The sequence below is a fragment of the Toxotes jaculatrix genome, chromosome 17, assembly GCF_017976425.1.
Source record: "Toxotes jaculatrix isolate fToxJac2 chromosome 17, fToxJac2.pri, whole genome shotgun sequence".
Lineage (NCBI taxonomy): Eukaryota > Metazoa > Chordata > Actinopteri > Toxotidae > Toxotes > Toxotes jaculatrix.
Window position 1 is genome coordinate 3,804,493 of NC_054410.1, and position 20,384 is coordinate 3,824,876.

Consider the following 20,384-nt stretch of genomic DNA (forward strand, 5'->3'; position numbering starts at 1 on the left):
GTGCCTCATTATCATGGGATGGGCTTTATCGTCGTCGCCAAACCCCCACTGGGCGTATGGTGCGTCTCCCTGTAGACTGGAAAACGGGGACCTCAGCGCGGGCCAGGGCGAAACGTGGCTTTCCTTAGTAAACATGAACCGGTTGTTTATTAAAACTACTTTTCAGGCTTCATCTTCTTCTTCTTCTTCTTCTTAAAGAGCTGAGATCGTTTTTGTCATTGAGACAAGTGCAGAGGAATGCGCAGGAAGGCAAACTCCCGGTCATACCAAGAGGTAGGAGAAGGTTAACTTCCTTTCTGTGCACAGTCAGTCCGTGTTGTTGTCTCAATAACGCGAAGGCGACAGTTTGTTAAGTGTCGCTTCTCCACTAAGTGAAACCTGCAGAGACTGACCAGCTCCCCCTGCGTCATGTGACCGTGCGGCTGACGGCTGCAGGAAAAAAGAGGCTTCCTAACATGAAATTAGCTGACTTCATGTTTTCTCTGAGTCTGGAAGGAAAACTGAGCTGTACCTGCATCCTGCTTTAGTTAAAGTACAAAAGTACTGACAGATAAATGTACGTGAAAGTATCAAAGTAAAGGTTCTGCAGAGAAATGCCTGCTGTGAGTAATATACTGTTAAATATCATGTTATCAGGTCTTTATTGTTGATGCATCAGTGTGTATAATGTGCGCAGTTTCCCTGTTATAATTGGTTGAGGTAGAGCTAATTTAAATATTAGTATTGTTGTTTTTTAAGATATAAAACGTATATAAACAAGCAAACAAACAAAGCAAAATAGTTCTAAGTCACCAGAAATGAGGAATAAATCAACTACAATTACTTCAGAGTTACTTTGCAGAATAGGTTGTAAAGCAGAAACTATGTGTTCTTACAGTTTAAACTGAGCAACATCACAGGAAACTGCAAAGTTAAACCTTATACCACATCATATAACAGGTGCTTCAAGAACTTTATTTGTATTGCGACTACAAATTTGTACACAGGTATAATTTTTCTCCATCATAGTAACAGCATTTTTAAAGTATTCGTTTTCCATTGATGCATTTCCACAATGGGCCAAACGTAAATTTGGTTTCTCTGTTACACCCCCGGTACAACACGTCCTTTCACAGTTCAACGATGATGACGATGATGAAGGTAACGTGCAGTCCCCAGACTTTTTTGACGATGCCACAGAAGACCTGGAGCCAGAGGAGCCCAACGGCAGCATCTCACAAGGTGAAACCAGAGCAGTGGTAGAAATGTGCCTGTGCCGTCTCACAGTGTCAGGAGTTCATACACTGAGCTGAACTCAAGGAAAAGTTTTAAAGTCCAATGATGAGCTTGTCTCCCCTACAAAGAGTAAAGACATGGGGTTAACAGTGTATTTTCTATTTTTACATGTGATGAAAACTACAGATATCTTATATTTAATAAACTGATCCCTAACAGAAGCATGAAACTAATCTTTTTTGCCTTCTTGAGTTGGTCTGAACTTGTCATATGCATTATTAACATTTTCCTCCTCCTCCCTCTTGTTCCTCTGCAGAGGATGACATCAGGGAAAACAGTCCATCGATGAGATTTAGTAAAACCTGCCTGAAGAACGTCTTCACGGTGGTGCTCATCTTCATCTACCTGCTGCTGACTGCGGTGGCAGCGTTCCTGGCCTACCAGACCATCTCTGACTTTTTGGACAAACTCAACCACCCTGTCATGTCTGTCACCTACAAAGAGGTGGACTCGTTCTCTCCCCCTGGTTTGTATAAATAAAATATTGGGCAGGGCGTTCAAAGTTTAACTTTGCAGGTGTCACGCTGCTGCTCATTGACCTCCGCTGGCCACACATGGCCGCTCAAATCAAACTCAAGTCACTAATCATTGCCTAGAAGAGAGACTTCTGGGTCTTATGGTATATACAGACTTATGTTCATTCGTGGCCTCTGTTCCTCCAAAGAACGTAATCTGGCACTGTCATCCCTACACAAAAGGCAGTCTCAGTCCAGACTGTTCTCGTTTCTGGTTACCTCTTCTATGTGATTTAACTTAATTTAAGTTTTCTGGACTTCACTGTTCTTCTTCTTTATTCATTATTAATTGTGTTTTCCCATTTTTTTGAGCAGGTATTGCTCTGTATCCTGGCAAAGCTCAGCTGCTGAGCTGCAGACATCACTTCCATGACTACATCCCACCTTTAGTGGACCCAGGCAAGCCTCAGGAAGGGGACTGTACGATTAAGGACGTCACTTACTTTGGGCCCTTTACAAATCAAACAGAGGTCAGCCATAAATACCTTTAGCTGGTGGTTTCGCAGACAGAAATCACAGGTCTCAGCAATATAAAAAGAAATATCTAGAATGTAACTACAGTTCACATTTTAGATATTTCGGTAGTAGTAGTCAGTTTGATGTGATTTATTTGTTTTAAAGACAGATTATACTAACTATGTACTTCTGAATCTCAGAAAAGAGCTCTGGTGGTCCGTGGGCCTTCTGATGTCAGAAACAAAGAGTTGATCTTCATGCAGTTCAGTCATAATGAAACAGAAGAGGACTTCAGTGCCATCACTTACATGCTTTTTGCCAAGTTTAGTGACTTTACTAACAGGTAACTGTAAACAAGTATTGATCCTGTGATGTCTGACTGGTGTGACAGCTGAAGTTGGTCATGTTTTCAAGCATGTTTTGTTTTGCTTACACTCTGGTGTGGAAGAGGCTCTCGACACAGATAATGGACTGACCGATAGCTTACATAACCACAAGAAATTATTTATGTAATCTAAAATCAAGTAAGTAAACGGCTGTGTGACAGACTTATCTGAGGTATCACTGTCATCCTGCTGCTTCACGTCTTATGAAACAAAAGTAAACAAAAGCGATTTGACCTAGTCTGAGACCCAGACGTGTAGTAGACCATGTACACGTGTTTAGACTTACTGTAAATGTTACCTGTGTTTTCTGACTCTGTAGTGCAAATAAATCAGAGTTCATGAGGGACTGTGAGAGGAATTACTCCATGTGGACCTTCTCTGGAGGATTCAGGACCTGGGTAAAGATGTCTTTAGTGAGGACATCTGGGAAAAGCAGTGAATCTGTCGAATTTCGACAAGAGGTATATATGTCTAATGAATATGTACATGCTTACATGCAAGGTGAAAATAGATATTCATTTCAGCATTTATTGTGTTGGCTCTTCTAGTCGACTGTGGTGAAATTCAATGATAAAAGACCTGAAGCAGAGCAAAGCAACCAGCTCTTCTTTGCTGTTTTTGAGTGGCGGGATCCTTTTATGCAGGAAATCAGTCTGGTAAGTTCTCCCACACATTTTGACCTCATTCGAATTTTATCTGTCCATATCAGTGTGTCAGTCTGTAACACAACTGTGCTGCTACTATCTGCTTCCAAACAGATAGTGACTGCAAATCCCTGGAACTCTGTGGCCATCCTCTGTGGGGTCTTCATGGCTCTATTCAAGGCTGCTAATTTTGCCAAGCTCACTATTCAGTGGATAATCAAGATGCGTAAGAGGCATCTGAGGAATAAAGCACGAGAACTGAACCAGATCAGCTGAAACACTGATGAGACAATCTGTCGAGATCAAGATTATCCAAGAGACTGATCTGAGTTTTGTTTTAAAACTTCCTCGCAGTTGTGTTTTTTGATGTCAGTACTTGCCCCATGTTGTAATTGCTGTTCAGGATAATTGACACTAATGGATGTTTGCTCACAAAAATTGTTTGTTAGATAGTGTTGCGTCCATTGTGACTGTTAAGCAGAGGGCGAATATTACTGCTAGATGGAGCATTTCCTAAAAAAAGGGACAGTTTGCAAATCCAAAGAATTGTTGCATTTCAGAAGAAGAGGTATTTCAGAAATATTTTCTAAAACATTTCTGCAGTTTTATGCGCACAAAAGTAAATGTTGCAAAAGTTTGAGAGTGTGGGTGTCTAAGCTCTGCAACAAAAAAATGTGAACGTTGGTCAAAATGTTTTTTGTTTTTTTTTTCAAGTTGATAATAGAATTTTAAAGGGAATTTTGTTGTCTCTTACTGGTTTGTCTGACTTTTTAAAGCAATGCTGAGTAATATCCAGTTTAAACAGAGTTTATACTTACATTGTTCACTTTACTATAGCAGAGTGATATGCTGTTCATTTTTTAGTGCCAGATCCAAACTGTTGTTTTTATTTGATTTTAACATGTATTGTAAAAAGTATCACTGTGTTCATTGTTTTTATAAAATTTACTTGAATTATTGTCTGAATTTCATCGTTGTTCACTATTTTATCTCACACATTATGTTTTTGGAGATTTTGGAAAATAAAAATATATTTTTATGCCTGAATTTTACAGTTAGTGCTGAAAACGTGATTTATCTACATCCTGCCTGATGCTGTTCAGTTTGACAAGATCAAGATAAATAATGTGAGATGAACTTTCATAATTATAGAAGTTAGCTTTAATAACCGAATCCTTTCCCAAACAAAAACAAAAACTGCACAGTTAGATTTCGCCTTTCGGCCAAGGCTCAATGCGGTATCCGGTTTTTCCTGCAGAACGGTGTCCGTGAACGCATCCTGGGCTGTAGTTCAGTTTGGGGTCGAGGTGGGTGAGGTCGCTGAAGTTCGCTTCCAGTTCGTCAGTTAAGGGGAACATTAAAGTAAAGTTTAAAACCAACGTTGATGTGTGTTAGATTTCTCCCATTTTGCGTTCAATCGTAAATTAAGTTTTCAAAAATTCAAAAGTGGGGTTCAAAGAATGTTAAGGCTTCGACTAAGATGCCTAAAACCCTTTCACCGGCGAGAGAGAGGAGCAAAATTATGTAAATTAAGTATCCCTTAACTTCCCCCTTAACCGGCGAATCAGAAACTGACTTTAGCGTCGTAGGAGGATGTTGTTGTTAGCTTTAGCGCTTTATACGAAAATGCAGCAGTCCCACACACACCTCTCCTGGATGTTATAAAGGTAGCCAAAAGTCACGTCTCAGTACTTACAACGTATAAAAAAACATCCCGTCTTAGCTACGCTCCCTGTCGCTTTTGCAATTAGTACAAATTTAGCTACATTTGTTTGTGTTTCGTGGGTGTCGCTGGCTAGCATGTTTTTGCTAGCTTGCTATCCTACTCGTTAAATCTTGTACTTAACTCGAGTTAACGCTGACTCTGTCAGGAGTTATAGTTCGTATTAACAGTTTATGATTCGTGTAGCGGGATACTCTGCTGACCCTTATGTTTGCTCTTAGATCTAACGAGGAGACATAAACGTTTATGCTAACCAAGCAGCTAGGCTAACAATGACCACAGCCAAGTAAATCTTAAGCTAGCTTTAAACTGTAAGGTCGAGGTTTGCTTGCTTAATAACGTTAGTTTTAATTGTAATCAAAACCCCAGATGTTGAAATGTGATGCGACTTGTGATGATCAACTTCTGCACCAAATAGCTAACTGTTCGCTGCTAACTTAGTGTTAAAATGACTTGGAGAGACGGGCTCTTATTGTCTCTCTCTGACTCCGCAGCAGTCGGTGCAAGATAGCTTTGAACCTTGAGTTACACTGTGTGGTGATCTTTTCAAGTTTATTTATTCTCAAAGAAAGAAATCCAACATCAAACCTTCATTTACCTGACTTATTTATCGTCTGATCAACAGCTAACATCACTGTTGACGATTGAATTGGGTATTTCACAGTGTCCAGCCTTCTGCCCCCTAGAGATTCAGTGTCAGAGAGGGGATATGATCCAGGGATCCTACTAATATCATACTGTAAATAGCTTTCCTTTGGTGCTTTGGGAGTGAAGGGAAAAAGGGATGGAGGTCTCCATAATGTCATGAAAAGAATATAGGCCTAACTAATGAGGCGATGGGATCTTCTGACCTTAACCGTGGTCATTATTAGACTTATTCTATATTAAACTTTGCTGCTTGACCACTTGATCACTTAATGTGGTAAAAGTAGGAAAGTTGTTCTCTGACAGTTGGAAACAAGGTTTTTCAGTTTTCAGTATGCACAATGCTCTTTTATTTAGTAAAGGTCGTCTTAGCTGAAATGTCGATATTTTAACCAAGAGATTTTTCAAACAGTACAAGTGTTGTAAGCCTTTTTTTAGCCACTTACTGTCTCCATCAGAGCCTTGTTGGATGTTGGCTGTAGAATGGTCAGTGTGTCAGGTTTTCCACTTTTGATAAGGAGTCTGTTTGTCTGATGCCTGCCAGATTTGAGTCAGGAAAAGTTGCTTTCGCATAAAGTAATGATGCTGTGTTCTTTAACTGCTTGTTAGATTGATTTATCACAGGGGTCTGTGTCACCAAAACATTGCATAGATTAATAAATCACGTACTTGAGCTCTAGTACCTGAACCAAGATGTTATAGTTCACTTCTTAAAGCTTCAATAATAGAGGTGGGAAGGACGTTTCACTTTTATTTTTGTGTTCTGATTTTGTATTACACAGTACCAGAGGCATTACAAAGATGGCAGATGTTCTTTCAAAGTTTTATTTAAGCTTTTTAATCATCCTCACATTCATTGACCATAAACATTTTAGATCAGAACAAGGGTCAGTTGTATCTTGAGAAGGTGGCCACAGGCGTTGGGTTCTCACCACGCTTGTGAACGTTAAACAAGTCCAGACATAGACCTGATGCTACCATGGCTCTGCTGCCTCCTGGCCACAGAGTTGCTCTATCAGCAGACTGGAATTAGACCAGTGTCCAGGTTGAACTCTGTGCTGGTATTTGGGCTGTGGCACCGAGGCATGTTGTTGAATAGCTAGGTGTGGTTGTTTTGAGAAAATGAGCGGTGAACTTCTTCCACTATGTTGGTTTGGTTTGTCTGACTTGTTGCTAAGAGCTCAACTGCAAACATACACTACATGCACTGTCCATAATTATCCAGCCAAGGCTGAACCACAGTGTTTGTGATTCAGGGTCGTATCGCAGAACATGGTGCTTTGTCCATTGTAAACTGTTGATGAGTCCTTTTACTTTAATAAATTCTCTCTGTTGACAGTAATGGGCTGAGATCCACCCCTATCCAAAATGACGAAAGACAGAAAGTGCATCCTCTGTGAGACAGTCCACATCTCCAAGCAGGTAATTCACCCTCAAACATGGTTGACATAATAAGCACATAAATACAGTAGGATTATATTTGATATGTGCAAGAGCTCTGGCTACACTGACAGTTGAGCTGCATGAGTTGTGTACAAAACAATTACGAAGGATTTTACAAATAACCAATGCAGAATTATCATATGACGGATATGTTCTGTTGTGATGTTGTTGCATACTTACCTTGATTATCTGATATACATGGTTTTGTGTTTCTGTTCTTTTATAGAGATTTATTATGCTTATTTCTAACTTGTTTTTACACTCATCGGTATTCTTCAGAATTTTTCTGAATCACCTTGAGAATGTGATTTAGTGATCCAAGCCCTGTCTGTCTCTAATTCCCTCTCTTTGGGGTCAATAAAGTCTTTTCTATCACCTTACTAAACTTTTAAGCTTTTATTTTCAATGTGTATCTGCAGGAGATGGATGAGCACATGAGAAGCATGCTGCACCACCGTGAGCTGGAGAAGCTCAAAGGCCGGTGAGTTTTTGTTGTGTTTGTTCAAAAATATACAAAATGCACAGATACCATGGAATTGCACACGGTATAATGACTCTAAAAATTACATCAGTGTTTTCCAGAAATGAGTAATGTAACTTATTCAATACGCTATTTTTAAATGAACATTGAATGATAAAACGAAAGCTTTGACTTTGGTTCAAGAGTTTTGTCCAAATCTATTTGGGTCACGAGGCACGTGTGCACACGGGCACGTGCTGGACAAGTAGATATAAGGGCAGCTGTCTCAACTGTGGTACATATATTTAGACACAATCTGTCCGGAACAACAGGCATGACCGATAGAAGGCAACTGGCTATCTTGTGACTCCCATGTAGATTACTAAAAGTATGTGGCCCTGTCGCTGACTTGGAAAAATCTTGAGTAGTGCAAATACTGATTCAGGTCCTGAGTTGTATCTGTGTTACAGAGATTTCACAGAAACATTGATATGCAACAACAGTGTCTTTTTAAACCTGATGGGAAAAACTAGCCATCGCTTGATTTTGATTTTTGTGAGCTCTGTGCTGACTTATAAATTGCAATCCAGCACAAGAGCTCTTCATTACTAATTTCAGGTTTCAGTTCCCTTACCACTACACCTGAGAAGAAATGCGTGAAACAGGAGAAGTGATGCTGTTATTGATAAAAAGTTTGGCAACTGCACAAGGGGTCAGAAAATGGCAGCATGCCATGACACAGATTTGAAAAAGAAATTGAGAAGGAGCCAGTAAAGTCACTGCCCCTATCAGAGTCACAGAATGACATACTTGGGAGAGGTTTTGAAGTGGAGGCTGTGAGCAGCTGCATAAGGCTCCAGTTACAGAGGCTTTGCTTAGGATTGGTCGGCAGGATGCTTAGGCCTGTTCTAATAACACATGCTGGCCTGGAGGGAGTGGGGGTGGGTCCTGGCTCTCAGAGAGGAGCGTGAGGTCAAATACAGACATTGCCTTCTGTAGAGTCTCAGAGCGCAGCGGACACCATCATGAAAGCGCACTAGGCTGAGGGCGCCGTGCCTCTCTCCGCTCCGTGCGTCCCAGAGCTGTGCTGCGTGGCTGGACATAAACAGCTAGACTAGCATGCTGCCTGGGTCCAGCCTGGCTGCTCCTGCCCTCACCCTGCCACCTATGGCCTGCTGAAGAAAGGAAGAACAAGATCAGGATGATAAAGATTTTAACTTTTTTTTTTTTAAACAAGTGAAAATTCTAAGTTAGCTACCTCCTGATCTGTGACAGATAGAGAATTCGGACAAGTAATTTTTTAAGGATTGTTGAGTATTCTCCTCTCCTGACTTTTATTTTGACTTTGAAATAACAGAAAGCAGAGCCAGAGTACGTTGTTACAGGCTCTGCAGGCAGGAAAACCAAACCGGACAAGATCAGAACGATGCCTGAAGGAACGATTGAACGTCCTCTCTCGGCTTCTGTCCCCAGGGACTGCGGACATGAGTGCAGAGTGTGCAAGGTAACGGTGGTGAGCCTGACTGATTATGCCAGCCACATTTCCAGTCCCACGCACAAGCAGAATGTGGAGGCTGCAGAACAAAAGCATGCTGGGAACAACCGTGAGGAGGGCTACTTCGACCAGGCACTGGTGGACCTGATCGAAAAGAGAAAAGAACAGATCAGGTAAGACAGTCTTGCTATTAAACACATATTTTTTTGATGTTGTAAGGTTTGTAGTTGGAGGAATAATAGTCTGTACTGTTGCTTAAAAACAAAAATTTAAAAACAGGTTTTAACAGGCGGGAGGAAAACAGGTGTGTTACAAAATATATTTAAAAATCTTTTCAGTGCTCATAATAAAATGTTTTTGTGACACTTATTGTTGTTTTTTGGATCACTAACTTAATCACAGTCTGTATTTACAGTGATTTTAAGATTAAACCACAAACATAAGGATAGGTTGCAGCTTGCAAGCCTTTGTGTGTGTACATGCTGTGAGCCATGTATAGTCACATTCTGCTCACAAGACTCTTTTAGCTGCTGCTTCACGCTGAGCAGTGTCTGGAGTCGTATGTCAGTGCTGCAGCCTAAAAAAGAAGCATGACTGCACACATAAAGTTCAGACACAACATTTCAAGTCTCCTGCCCTGTAGAAACAGAAAGATCAGCAATCAACAATCAAAACCTTCACTCCAAACATGTGACGCTTTTCTGTGATCAGTATTTTTTTTCATGTTGTAAAAATTTGACCTGCAAGATCTTAAGTGTTCTTTTTTTCTGAAAACACACACTGTTGTTCTCACTGTCTCCCTGGAAAAACGTCTGACTGGAGCAACAGGGAAAGTGTGATATGTGTGCAGATTGTTGAAGGCAGAAGCTGGCACTCAGCTGTCAGCCTGTCACATGCCAGATATTTTCCCTCTGCAGGTCAGAGCTCTAGGTCGCACTGTGCATTTTATATCCCCATTTTATAGTTTTATCAGAATACATTAAGTTGCACAGGTGTACCTAATGAAGTGGCCACTGAGTGCACATATGTATCTGTCTCTTCTTTTGTAGAAAAGAGAAGGAGGCTGCTGCTGCAAAGCAAGCAAAAGAAGAGGAGGATCGCAGGAGAGAGGAGGAGTTTCAGCAGAGGTTAAAGCAAGCGAAGGAGCGTTACCGGCTGGACTGTGGCTGGCAGCAGCCATCACAGGGGTTCGGTGGATCCAGTCAGCGTGGCTCTTGGTACAGGAGCAACCGATTTAATGTCCGATCAGGGCAGCCACAACCCTGGCACAACAATAAACAGGGGAAGAGCGCCACCTGGCACGCTCAGGAGCCTCCCAACTTTCAGAAATGGGCATCTGAAGAGTTTGGTGGTGGGCGCTTCCATAACCAAGAAGGGTGGAACAAGAAGCAGTGGGGTCAGGGTGGATTGTCTGGCAATCAACAACATCGACTGCCTTGGGTCAGCAATGGGGGCAGTAGTAACGGTGTCTATGGCCAAAACAATATTTCCCAGTACCCACAAAGGGGCCGGCCGCTCAGCTTCTTGGGGCCTCCTCCTATGTATCCACCTCCCCCCAGTTTTTTCGCTCAGGCTCTTAACCAGTTTCAAAATGCATCCACTGACCAGGGAGGTCGTCCGGGTGATGGGCTTCAGAATGAGGGGGGGCAAACAGCAGAATCTGACCACAACAGTAATAAAAGCTCTAAGGCCTTTGGTAGCAATCAAAAGCTGGACAAAGCCTGTCGCTGGTCACCCTATCCAGTCACAAAGGGTTTTGAATCTGTGCCCCATAAGGACGCCAACGCAAACTCATCAGAGAAGCACCCCAAAGTTCCCAATCCCCAGAAGCAAGACAGAGCTCCAGAAAGCAGTGCCTTTAACAGCCTGTCCCGACCTGAAAAAAGACCAGGGCAGTTGACCTCTAATGGACAAAGTGTGGAAGAGAAAGGGAAGCATAAGCCAAATCCCCAAACCAAGCCCAGAGACAGGAGTAGCGACAGGAGTAGCAGCAGCAGTAGAAGCAGCAGTGCTCAGAGAGAAGGCCAACAGAACCCCACATCCGGTCCTTCCAGTCAGAAGGCAAATAATAAACCATTGCTGCATACAGATAGGAAGATGCCATCACTTCCTGTTCTCAGCACTGGAGCTCAAATCAGCAAGGCCTCCAGTCAAGCACATGCACAATCAAAGCCAACTGCGAAGCAGAGTGGATTCAGTTCTAAGGTTTCTCCTGCTGGGCCCCTGAAATCAAGGCAAGAACGGCAGCTCCCAGAGCCTTGGAAAGTAAGACAGAGTGTGTTAGAAAAGAGAGGCTCTTTGGATAGCTCCAGTAACAGCAGGGTGGAAACGGCACGGCACATTGTGGAGGGGCAGCAGCAGGATCGTGCTCAGAGTCAGATAGGAGTGAACAAAGAAAACAGCTGTAGGCAGAATGCAGATAAATCAAATTTACCTGACTCAGTCAGGCCAGAAAAGCCCACATTGCAGTCTTCAGACAGCAGCCAGTTTCTCCAGTCACTACAAGTTAGCACCTCTACCATGGAGAGCCCAGAACCTGCAGCGTCAGGCAGGGAAGATGATGAGCACAGGAAGAAAGTGGCCTGCTCGGTGGCCCCAGATGAAGCCATGCAGGCTGTTGAGGCAGGGCAGAGCTCAGAGAGTGACACCTCCAGAAGCAGTGAAGCGCAGACAGCCTCAGGCTCAAACACAAGTCTGTCCAAACTCGACCTGCCGCCTGTCTTAAAACGTGACCTCACCAAACACATCAGCTGCAAGAGCAAAACAGGAGGCCACGAGCCCAACCTGAACATTGCCCGACGGGTGAGAAACCTGAGTGAGTCACGGAGAAGCGACACAGAAAAGGACTCAGGACTCAAACCGACTGTCCGGCAGCTCATCAGCTCCTCCGGGTCTCGACGTAACGTGAACTGGGAGCAGGTGTATCAGGAGGTCAGGAAGAAGCAAGACAAAGGGAAAGGCATGCCAAGGTGAAAGTTTGATCTTAAATTTAGATTTATGCAGTGATACATTCCTTCACAGTTATATTTGCTTTCAGCTGCTTCAGGCTCATGTTATTTTCTTTGTCATTCTCCAGGTTTGGGATTGAGATGGTGCCAAACGAGCTGGAGGACCAGAGCCAGGAGGAGGATGACATTCCCCTGCTGGAGGGTTCGCACTGGGAGTCGTTGATGGACTTCTCTGCTCCAGGCACCTCCAGAAAACGCTCCTTATCAGAGAGCAGCCTCGCTCCCGCATCCACTCCCTCCCTGTTTACATCCCTCGTGTCTAAGGAAACGGCGCAAAGAGAAAACCTCGCCTCAGAGAAACAGGGAACGTCTGTTCCTCCCACATTCGCTCAAGGGAACAAAGACGACCACGGTCAACAAGTGGAGCAGATGCTTGGTCAGTTTGAGGCTAAAGCTCAGAAGCAGCCTGACAAACTAACATCAGCGACGGTGGAGGTCCTCCAGCGATCTGATTCAGTGCTTGGGGACAGCAGTTCAGGGACGGAGCAGATTGATGGTCAGGGAACAGGGAAGAGGCGAAGAGCAGCAGGGGTAAGTAAATGGAACAGAGTTGAAGGGGAACTCGGCAAATGTATAAAGAAGCTGAGTCTGTGTCAATAAATCTGTGGGTAATGTAGACATTAGGTTTTTTGGTAGAGTACATTTGTTAAAAGATTTCTATGTGATCGGTCACTTTTCTTTTTGTCTCCTTTATTTCAAAGAGGCAGATTGTAACTAGTTCTTTGTCGCTTGTAGGACGTTCCAAGTGCAGAGACGTCCTCCATGGAACACAATAACAAAAGACGGAAGGTCAAATCCAAAAAAGGTTAGTATCTTTGACTAAAACTAACATCGGTGATGAATTCGTGTGTACAGTAGATACAATTTAGTATTTACTGTATACTAAATTATACTAAATTAATTTTAAGGTAACAAAGGCTGAATGAAATTCAGAGTTGAGTTAAGCTACTCATGGTTCTTAAGAATCCTTTGGGCTCTGTGCAGAACGTTCCCAGATCGACCAGCTGCTGGCTGTGTCTCTGCGGGAGGAAGAGCTGAGTCGGTCCCTGCAGACTGTGGACACCAGCCTGATCCAGGCCCGGGCTGCACTGGAGGCTGCCTACATGGAGGTGCAGCGTCTCATGGTGGTTAAACAGCAGGTAAAAAAATCTTCATCATTGCCTGTTTACGTACTCCCTATGTCCAGGGTCTGTGATAGTGTTTTCATATGATGAATAAGTATATCCATATTTAGGCACTTTCTAAATATGGATTCTGAGGTAATTATCACCTCAGCATTTCTCAGTATCACACACTTCTGATGGTTCTTGTACGGCTTTGTCTTTCTCAGGTGACTATAGAGATGAGCACACTGAGAAACAAACGCATAGAGTTACTAAAAGGGATGCAAGGTAAGAACATGTGTCTGTGCGAAATACATGAAATTATTTTGTAATAAATGCATCAAATGTTTATTTTCACTGCTAATAACTACATGTGATGTCAACTGTTTGACCCTAATACTGGTTGTAATCACTGTAGCAGTCATTGAATTCATGCAGTACATTAAATTTAGGCTCTTTTCCAAAGTGAGAGCGTTTGCTAAGTGCGCAACATAAGTGGAATAAAGTTTTTGTTATGTCATTTTTGTTCAACAGGTAGCATGGAGGAAGCACCTCGGGTCAAACCCAAAGAAGAAAAGATGGATTCCATAGATATCGACCCACAGAGCCCCTCCACTGTTACACTTTCCTCTGCTAAGGACATTGCTGCTGCCCCCAGCCCTGCTCAGCGTGCCTCCCCTCCGTCCCCCAGCCTTCCCTTCGTGCCTGTAGTTATCAAGCAGGAGCCCCAGTCTCCTGTTCATGTCAGCTCAGATCTGGACCCTGTGGACAATATAACCCACTGTGCTCACAGCACCACTCCGGAGCTGCCTGTCGCTCCAGCTTCTCCACCAGGTACTGTCATTTCATGCACAGTTTGAGAATATCCATGCTTTAAAAACATGTTTACCTGGCTGATACAGGCACATTTAGTTTTGTGTTCATGTCTATTTAATGTGCAGTATACTAATCCATGTGCCTCTGAAACTCTGTGCAGATCCCGCCCATAACTTCCAGCCATCTCCTGAGAGAAAGCTTGAGCTGCACCAAACTAATGCAGAACTTATTTGGGAGAACTTTAGAGATCCTGCAGACTGCAAAGAGAGCTTGTCAGGACTGGTTGAGACAATGGAAAAGGCCATTCAGGCAACAAGGAACTGTCTCAACCCTATGTCTGACTCCAAAACCTCCATAAAGCTTCTCTCGCCTAGCAGGAAGGACGCTGAGGTGGGGAACGTTGTTGATTGTGCAGCCACAAAGACCTTTGTGTCCCCCTCTGGGCCTTCAGTCCTCAATCTGCCTGCTTCTCCATCTGAACTGAGCAGTGGAAAGCGTGTGAGGAAGCTCAAGAAGAGGAAGGTGTTGAGGAAGGCTCAAGGGACAGAGCTGCCTGAGAGCAGCGACACCGAGATAGATGGAGAGCCCTCAAAGCCCAGGTGGCTCCGACCACGCAGGAGACCCAGTGGAGGCTCTCAGGTCAGCACCTCCACTCAGCCCTCAGAAGATAGAGTGGGTGACATGAACTTTGAGAGCACAGAGGAGGCGCTTAGGCCGGTGTGTCAGGCCATCAAACTTGAGAAAGTGGACCACAGTTCCTCCAAACATATGGTGGAGCTTCCCCAGGTGGCCCCCGCTGAACTAACAGTGAAGTTAGATTCAGAGGAAAGCATGGAGGTCACCGCAGCCCGTCAGCAGCCCCACCTGGATGCCCAGGTTCAAACTCCCGCTCGAGTCCAGGTCCCGGACTCCTCCAGACCTGAGCCACAAAGCCTGGCCTGCAACGAGGTCACGTCCACAAGTGACATGGATGTATGTAAATCCTCTGAGAGGTGAGACTTTTTCAAAACTATAATTGTTGCAGCTTTAACTCAACTGAGATTATTTTGCCAATTTAGATTTTGCTTTTCAAAGCAATGCATTCATCATTTCCACCTTTTCTCCCCACAGCGATATGCCGTTTCCCGTCACATTGCCCAAGATAACGAAGATCTCATCAGGTGTGTTCATGTTGTGAGGGTCGGGTTCTGCTCGAGCGGAACTGGTTTTCATTTTTTTTATTTAGCATTTTACAGTAGTGATAACTCACCTTCACTATATCAACAGAGAGAAACTGGACCCCGCTGGTTGTCTTTAAGTTCAACCACATAACCAAACATAAAATCCTATCATGTTCTGAGCAGCCAGGATTAGAAATGTCAAACTCCCCGACCAAGTTAAAATAGACTCTGGTGTGCCCAAATTACTTCTTATGGGCAAGATATTCATAGAGCTGGTAGCTGACTTACAGTGACACTGTACGACACGATAGGTGCAGTGATGAATGGGCACGACTTTCTGAGAATGTGTATTTATGTTTTTACCAAGAAAATTGAGGAGAAATTAATTTCTTTATATGCTGAAAATAAATCCCAACCTGGAGAGAGTTTAGAGACATAGAATCCAGCACCGGTTTGTTGGTGGGGACCAACAACATGGAAATATTGTCGTCATTAAACTATGAAAACAACAAAAATATTTTTAAATTGTATTTACTCAAAAAAAAACCAAATGCACATATTTACATTAATTTTTTTCTGCTTTGTTGTTGTTTTTATTTGCTCATGTATGTATTTTTCTTGTGCGTTCGTGTTTCCCAGATGCGTCCTCTGACCACGGTGAGGATGATATGCCCACCGAGGGGTTGTTCGAGGGCCACCAGGAGGCAGTGAACGCCATGCAGATCCACAACGGGCTGCTGTACACGTGCTCAGGGGACCGGACTGTCAGAGCCTTCGACCTGGTGGTGGGTGCTGATTAAACTCTGCTGCAGTTTGTCAGGATGTCAGTGAACGCCACAATAGAACCGTGTTGTATTTTTTTTTTTTTTATGTTGCAGAGTCGTAAATGCGTGGGTGTGTTTGAGGGCCACAGCTCCAAAGTGAGCTGTCTGTTGGTGTCTGCGGCTCCCTCCCTGCACCATCGCCTTTATTCTGGTTCCAGTGATCAGACCATCCGCTGCTACAGTCTCAAGGTATAAACACACATCCTTCTCTTTCTTGTATATAATGTGCTACAATATGTAAATAAAGATCGGATTTGGTTTGTGTTACGGTCTCTGAAACTCTGTGACATTTCCTTCATGCCCACAGACACAAGAGTTCGAGCAGCAGTTTTCTCTGTCGGACCGAGTCCTCTGCCTTCACAGCCGCTGGAGGACTTTGTACGCAGGCCTGGCCAACGGCACAGTGGTGACCTTTAACCTCAAGGTAACAAATGCGATCAGAGGTTGCACCAAATACTAGGTTTTATACTCTGACATTTGGGGGGAAAAAACAAACACTGTTTATCTTTGTCATCTGAAAGTGACATTCTCCATTCAGTGGCTTTTAGCTTTATTTTTTCAATTATTTTATTGTTCAGACAAACAAGCAGATGGATGTGTTCGAGTGCCACGGGCGGCGGGCCGTGAGCTGTCTGGCCTCATCGCAGGAGGGAGCCCGGAGGATCCTGCTGGTCGGCTCCTACGACAGCACCATCAGTGTGAGAGACGCCAAGAATGGACTCCTGCTGCGCACGCTGGAGGGACACACCAAGACTGTCCTCTGCATGAAGGTAGGTCCACTCCGAGACCTGAACGTCAGCAGTGAGTTCTTGTTACTGTTGGAGTAAATTTCACTGAACACGTTCAAGTGAGAAAACAAAAAAGCGAGTGAGAAATGAGAAGCAACAAGCACAGGAATTAACAAATGAATGTACGTTTTTTATTTTGATGCTTTGTGTAAAGTTTTTTCAGAACGTTTTCACCTGTCACAGTAGGAAAGTGGATTCTCTCATGTTACATGTCTCTTCTCCGCTCTCTCAGGTGGTCAATGACCTGGTGTTTAGCGGCTCCAGTGATCAGTGTGTCTACGCACACAACATCCACGTGAGTCATCCTGTTTATCTCTTTATACACCTACGATGTGGCTTATTTTTATAATACTAGTCCTTTTCTTCAACGCTGAAAAAAAGAGAAGCCATATTCTGATGGTAGTCGAATCATAAGTGTTGTAATGTATGAAGATCAAACTGTATTTACTCGTGTCTCTGTACAGACAGGAGAGCTGGTGCGGGTCTATAAAGGCCACAGTCATGCTGTTACTGTGGTGGCCGTCTTGGGGAAGGTGATGGTGACCGCCTGCCTGGACAAACTGGTCCGTGTCTACGATCTACAGGTCTGCATCCTTAAACCACCTGTCTTTACAGATTAATTACACTCAGCTCACGTCAGCTCAAGTTTTATTTTTTTATTAATTTGACAATATTTTCATGACATTTTAACAAAATCTGAATTAACTTTTACCTCCACAGTCTCATGACCAGCTGCAGGTCTATGGTGGACACAAGGACATGGTGATGTGCATGGCTGTCCACAAGAACATGGTGAGAAGACTTGTGTTCCACCCAGTGAACATGGACGTCACTTTTCACATTGGAGACATTTGTTGCCGCTGCAGAGATCTAGATACTAATCCGTCATTTGTGTGCACATCGTGTTTCAGATCTACACGGGCTGCTACGATGGCAGCGTGCAGGCCGTCAAACTCAACCTGATGCAGAACTACCGCTGCTGGGTAAGATAAGGGGAAGGGTGTAGAACTGAGAGGAGACTGGGTAAGTTGGGGATAAAGAACAACTCAACCCACGTTATTTCTTGTCCCTCCTGCTTTCTGCGACACCACATGAGTAAATCTCTCCAGGTGAAATCCGTCCTGGCTGCACCTTGAGCCTCTTAGATCTGCCGACTTCCTGAGTGTGTCCCTGGTTACAGGTGGTTAATGGTGTCCTCTGTTGACAGTGGCACGGCTGTTCGCTGGTCTTTGGGCTGACGGAGCATCTGCAGCAGCACCTGATCAACAACCACACCAGTGCCAACTTGCAGATGCTCAAGTGCCGATGGAAAAACTGTGAAGAGTTTTTCTGTGCTCGCAACAGCTCCAAGCAGGTAAAACCAACCAACCAACCAACCAACCAACCAACCAACCAAACAAACAAACAAACAAACAAACAAACAAACAAACAAAAAGAAAAAAACTGTGTTTACCCCATGGATTTCAACACTGCTGTCATTCTTTGTCTTCTGAATTGAACACACACATATCACAGATAAGACAGTTTTAATAATCATTTATTATTTTTTTTAGATTGAGACTGTTGATCAGACAAAACAGCACATTTGATGACATTGCCTGAGGCTCTGGGAAACTGCGATGTGGCGTATTAAACTGTTTTCTGATGCTAAGTTGACTGAAGAGAAAATAACCGGCAATTTAATCGATTATGAAAATAATCACTAGCTGTAGCCCTTAATTCTTTAACTGAACTTGACTACAGAGCTTTGGTAAGTGCGTATTAAGTTTTGTATCTGTTGTGTTCCTCTCTTGCAGGGGATGCTGGTGCACATGCGGAAACATGCTGAGGAGGAGAGTGAACTGGAGCCTTAAGGGCCTTTTGGTGGGAACATTATTTCCTCCTGAGCCCTCTTCTCTTTCCCTCTATCTTTACCCCCCCCACCTCTGTTAACCTCCCATATTGGGGGGGATGTTCTTGGGACCCACTTAAGTTAGCAGCGCTCCTGTCGAGCCTGATGAGTGGCGTCTGACGACTCCATCCTTTATGTTCGGTGTTGGAATCCAACCATAATACAATCATGAAAGGAGGGTTGGTTGTGCTGTTGTTCTATTGTTTTTTCTACATTCTACAAAACATGCCTTCCTCTCTTTCTATCTGACCACTGCAGTTCCTCTTTTCACTGACCAAAGTAAGACAAAGACACACGTGACTTGTTTATTGAAGAAACTTCAGCGTTGCCGGTATCAGAGGGATCTGTTATGCTTTCATTTTTGAAACTGCAACAGAAGACAATAATCCTCCTTCCAGATTGGATGGCTACAATATGGCATGGGTTAAGAGATGTTTTTATTGTTGTTGTGCAGTTGTGATGTGTCATGTTGAGCAACCTATAGTTTTTTTTCTTTTCTTTTTTTTTGTTTTATTAAGTAGCCATTATTCACTCAAACTGACCCTTTTTGATTTGAAGTTTCCAGAAATTTACGGCGTAGTCTCCCAGGTTAGCAGTTACACAGTGTGAGTCGTTGTTTTGAAGGAGTTTCATTGACGTGGCAGAATTTATTTTCGGTTTGGTTTTTCTTTTATTTTCCGAAGAATCCGGTTTCTACCAGTCTTTTTCTTTTTGTCAGAGGTTTATGATTACATTTATTTATTTATCGTTGCTCGTTCGGGTGATTTAAAGATGTTGAGGGACTTTGGTGCAGTGTTGTGTTGCCATTTTAGAATTTGCATTTGCAGTGAAAACAGAATCAAGACATGGGCATGGTGGCGTGTGTGTTCCTACATGTGTTTATCTGTGTGGCCTTATTCCTCGTATTTGTCGACAAGAGTGGTTTAAGGAACCCTGTTTTCCATGAGTGAGTGTGAAGTACTGATTTTATGACACAATTTCCTCCTTGGGAAATGTTGTTTGTTTGGATTTTTTTTTTTTTTTTTTTGGAGCATCGAGCAGAAGGCACCGGAGCTGTATTTTCCACAGTGAAGTTTTTCTAATGAAGTGAGGAGGTGAAGGACGTTTAGAGGAGGTGTTCGATGGAAGAGCTTGAAGGGAAGATTTAGGATTCATCTCCCATGCCATACCTCACCCCTTTGAAAACAGTCAAGTTGGTAACACAAAACCACTTTTTTAAAGGCTTATTCAACCAGTTTTAAGTGTGTGAAAGCCCAGTCGATGCTCTCTTTGGCAGACTCTGTGGTTACGGCGCTCCTGTTACCCTGACGTTCTCACATCTTCCAAACTTCTCACCCACTTGTTATTGATGACTGAGGAAAGCATGCAGTCCACCTCTTACCTGGCATTCCTGAGTTTCTTCAAGTTTTTCAGTTCTTATCAAAGTTGTGACAAGTGTTTTTTATGAAAGTGCAATCTAAGAAATTGTTAATAATAAAAAAATAATAACATTGCAAGATTATATAACAATGTTGTCTTTTTTATGGTGTTTTTTAATTATATACTGATTTTAAATGAATCGTGCGTCTTAATTCTGCAAAATGAATCTGATTAATCTTAGTCATAGTTTTAAAGTCAAAAATACCACAGTTTGATATCAAAACTACTGGTCACTCAGTCAAAACCAATAACTACACATTTATTTATTCATTTGATTAAAATGGTTAAAAATGCAGTACACTCATTAGACCAAAGCCTTCATAGGAAAATCAC

General features: G+C 43.1%; 2 protein-coding genes across 2 annotated transcripts; both read left to right on the forward strand.

The window, feature by feature from the left end:
- Positions 1-63: 63 nt before the first annotated feature.
- On the forward strand, positions 64-4,328 carry pacc1 (proton activated chloride channel 1). Its single transcript, XM_041059948.1, has 8 exons — positions 64-273; positions 1,116-1,221; positions 1,532-1,741; positions 2,106-2,260; positions 2,447-2,589; positions 2,952-3,093; positions 3,181-3,288; positions 3,391-4,328. Exons 1-8 carry the CDS (start codon positions 238-240, stop codon positions 3,550-3,552), a joined length of 1,062 nt encoding a protein of 353 aa, XP_040915882.1. The 5' UTR covers positions 64-237; the 3' UTR covers positions 3,553-4,328.
- A 551-nt stretch (positions 4,329-4,879) lies between these two features.
- znf106a (zinc finger protein 106a) lies at positions 4,880-20,129 on the forward strand. The gene is made up of 22 exons (XM_041060390.1): positions 4,880-4,943; positions 6,984-7,066; positions 7,507-7,568; positions 9,021-9,215; positions 10,092-12,011; positions 12,119-12,581; positions 12,786-12,855; positions 13,035-13,189; positions 13,381-13,441; positions 13,688-13,987; positions 14,130-14,961; positions 15,080-15,129; positions 15,769-15,914; positions 16,008-16,142; positions 16,261-16,377; positions 16,532-16,723; positions 16,974-17,036; positions 17,206-17,325; positions 17,462-17,533; positions 17,653-17,724; positions 17,949-18,095; positions 18,538-20,129. The coding sequence occupies exons 2-22, from the start codon at positions 7,013-7,015 to the stop codon at positions 18,592-18,594; spliced, it is 5,283 nt and encodes a 1,760-aa protein (XP_040916324.1). The 5' UTR covers positions 4,880-4,943; positions 6,984-7,012; the 3' UTR covers positions 18,595-20,129.
- Positions 20,130-20,384: the final 255 nt, after the last annotated feature.

Excerpts from the sequence above, each read along its gene's own strand:
- pacc1 (XM_041059948.1), top strand. The coding sequence starts at position 238 with ATGCGCAGGAAGGCAAACTCCCGGTCATACCAAGAG. Across the intron at positions 2,590-2,951 it reads TTTAGTGACTTTACTAACAG|TGCAAATAAATCAGAGTTCA; the intron begins GTAACTGTAAAC and ends CTGACTCTGTAG. Across the intron at positions 3,289-3,390 it reads TTATGCAGGAAATCAGTCTG|ATAGTGACTGCAAATCCCTG; the intron begins GTAAGTTCTCCC and ends GCTTCCAAACAG.
- znf106a (XM_041060390.1), top strand. The coding sequence starts at position 7,013 with ATGACGAAAGACAGAAAGTGCATCCTCTGTGAGACAGTCCACATCTCC. Across the intron at positions 9,216-10,091 it reads AAGAGAAAAGAACAGATCAG|AAAAGAGAAGGAGGCTGCTG; the intron begins GTAAGACAGTCT and ends CTTCTTTTGTAG. Across the intron at positions 17,037-17,205 it reads TCTACGCACACAACATCCAC|ACAGGAGAGCTGGTGCGGGT; the intron begins GTGAGTCATCCT and ends GTCTCTGTACAG.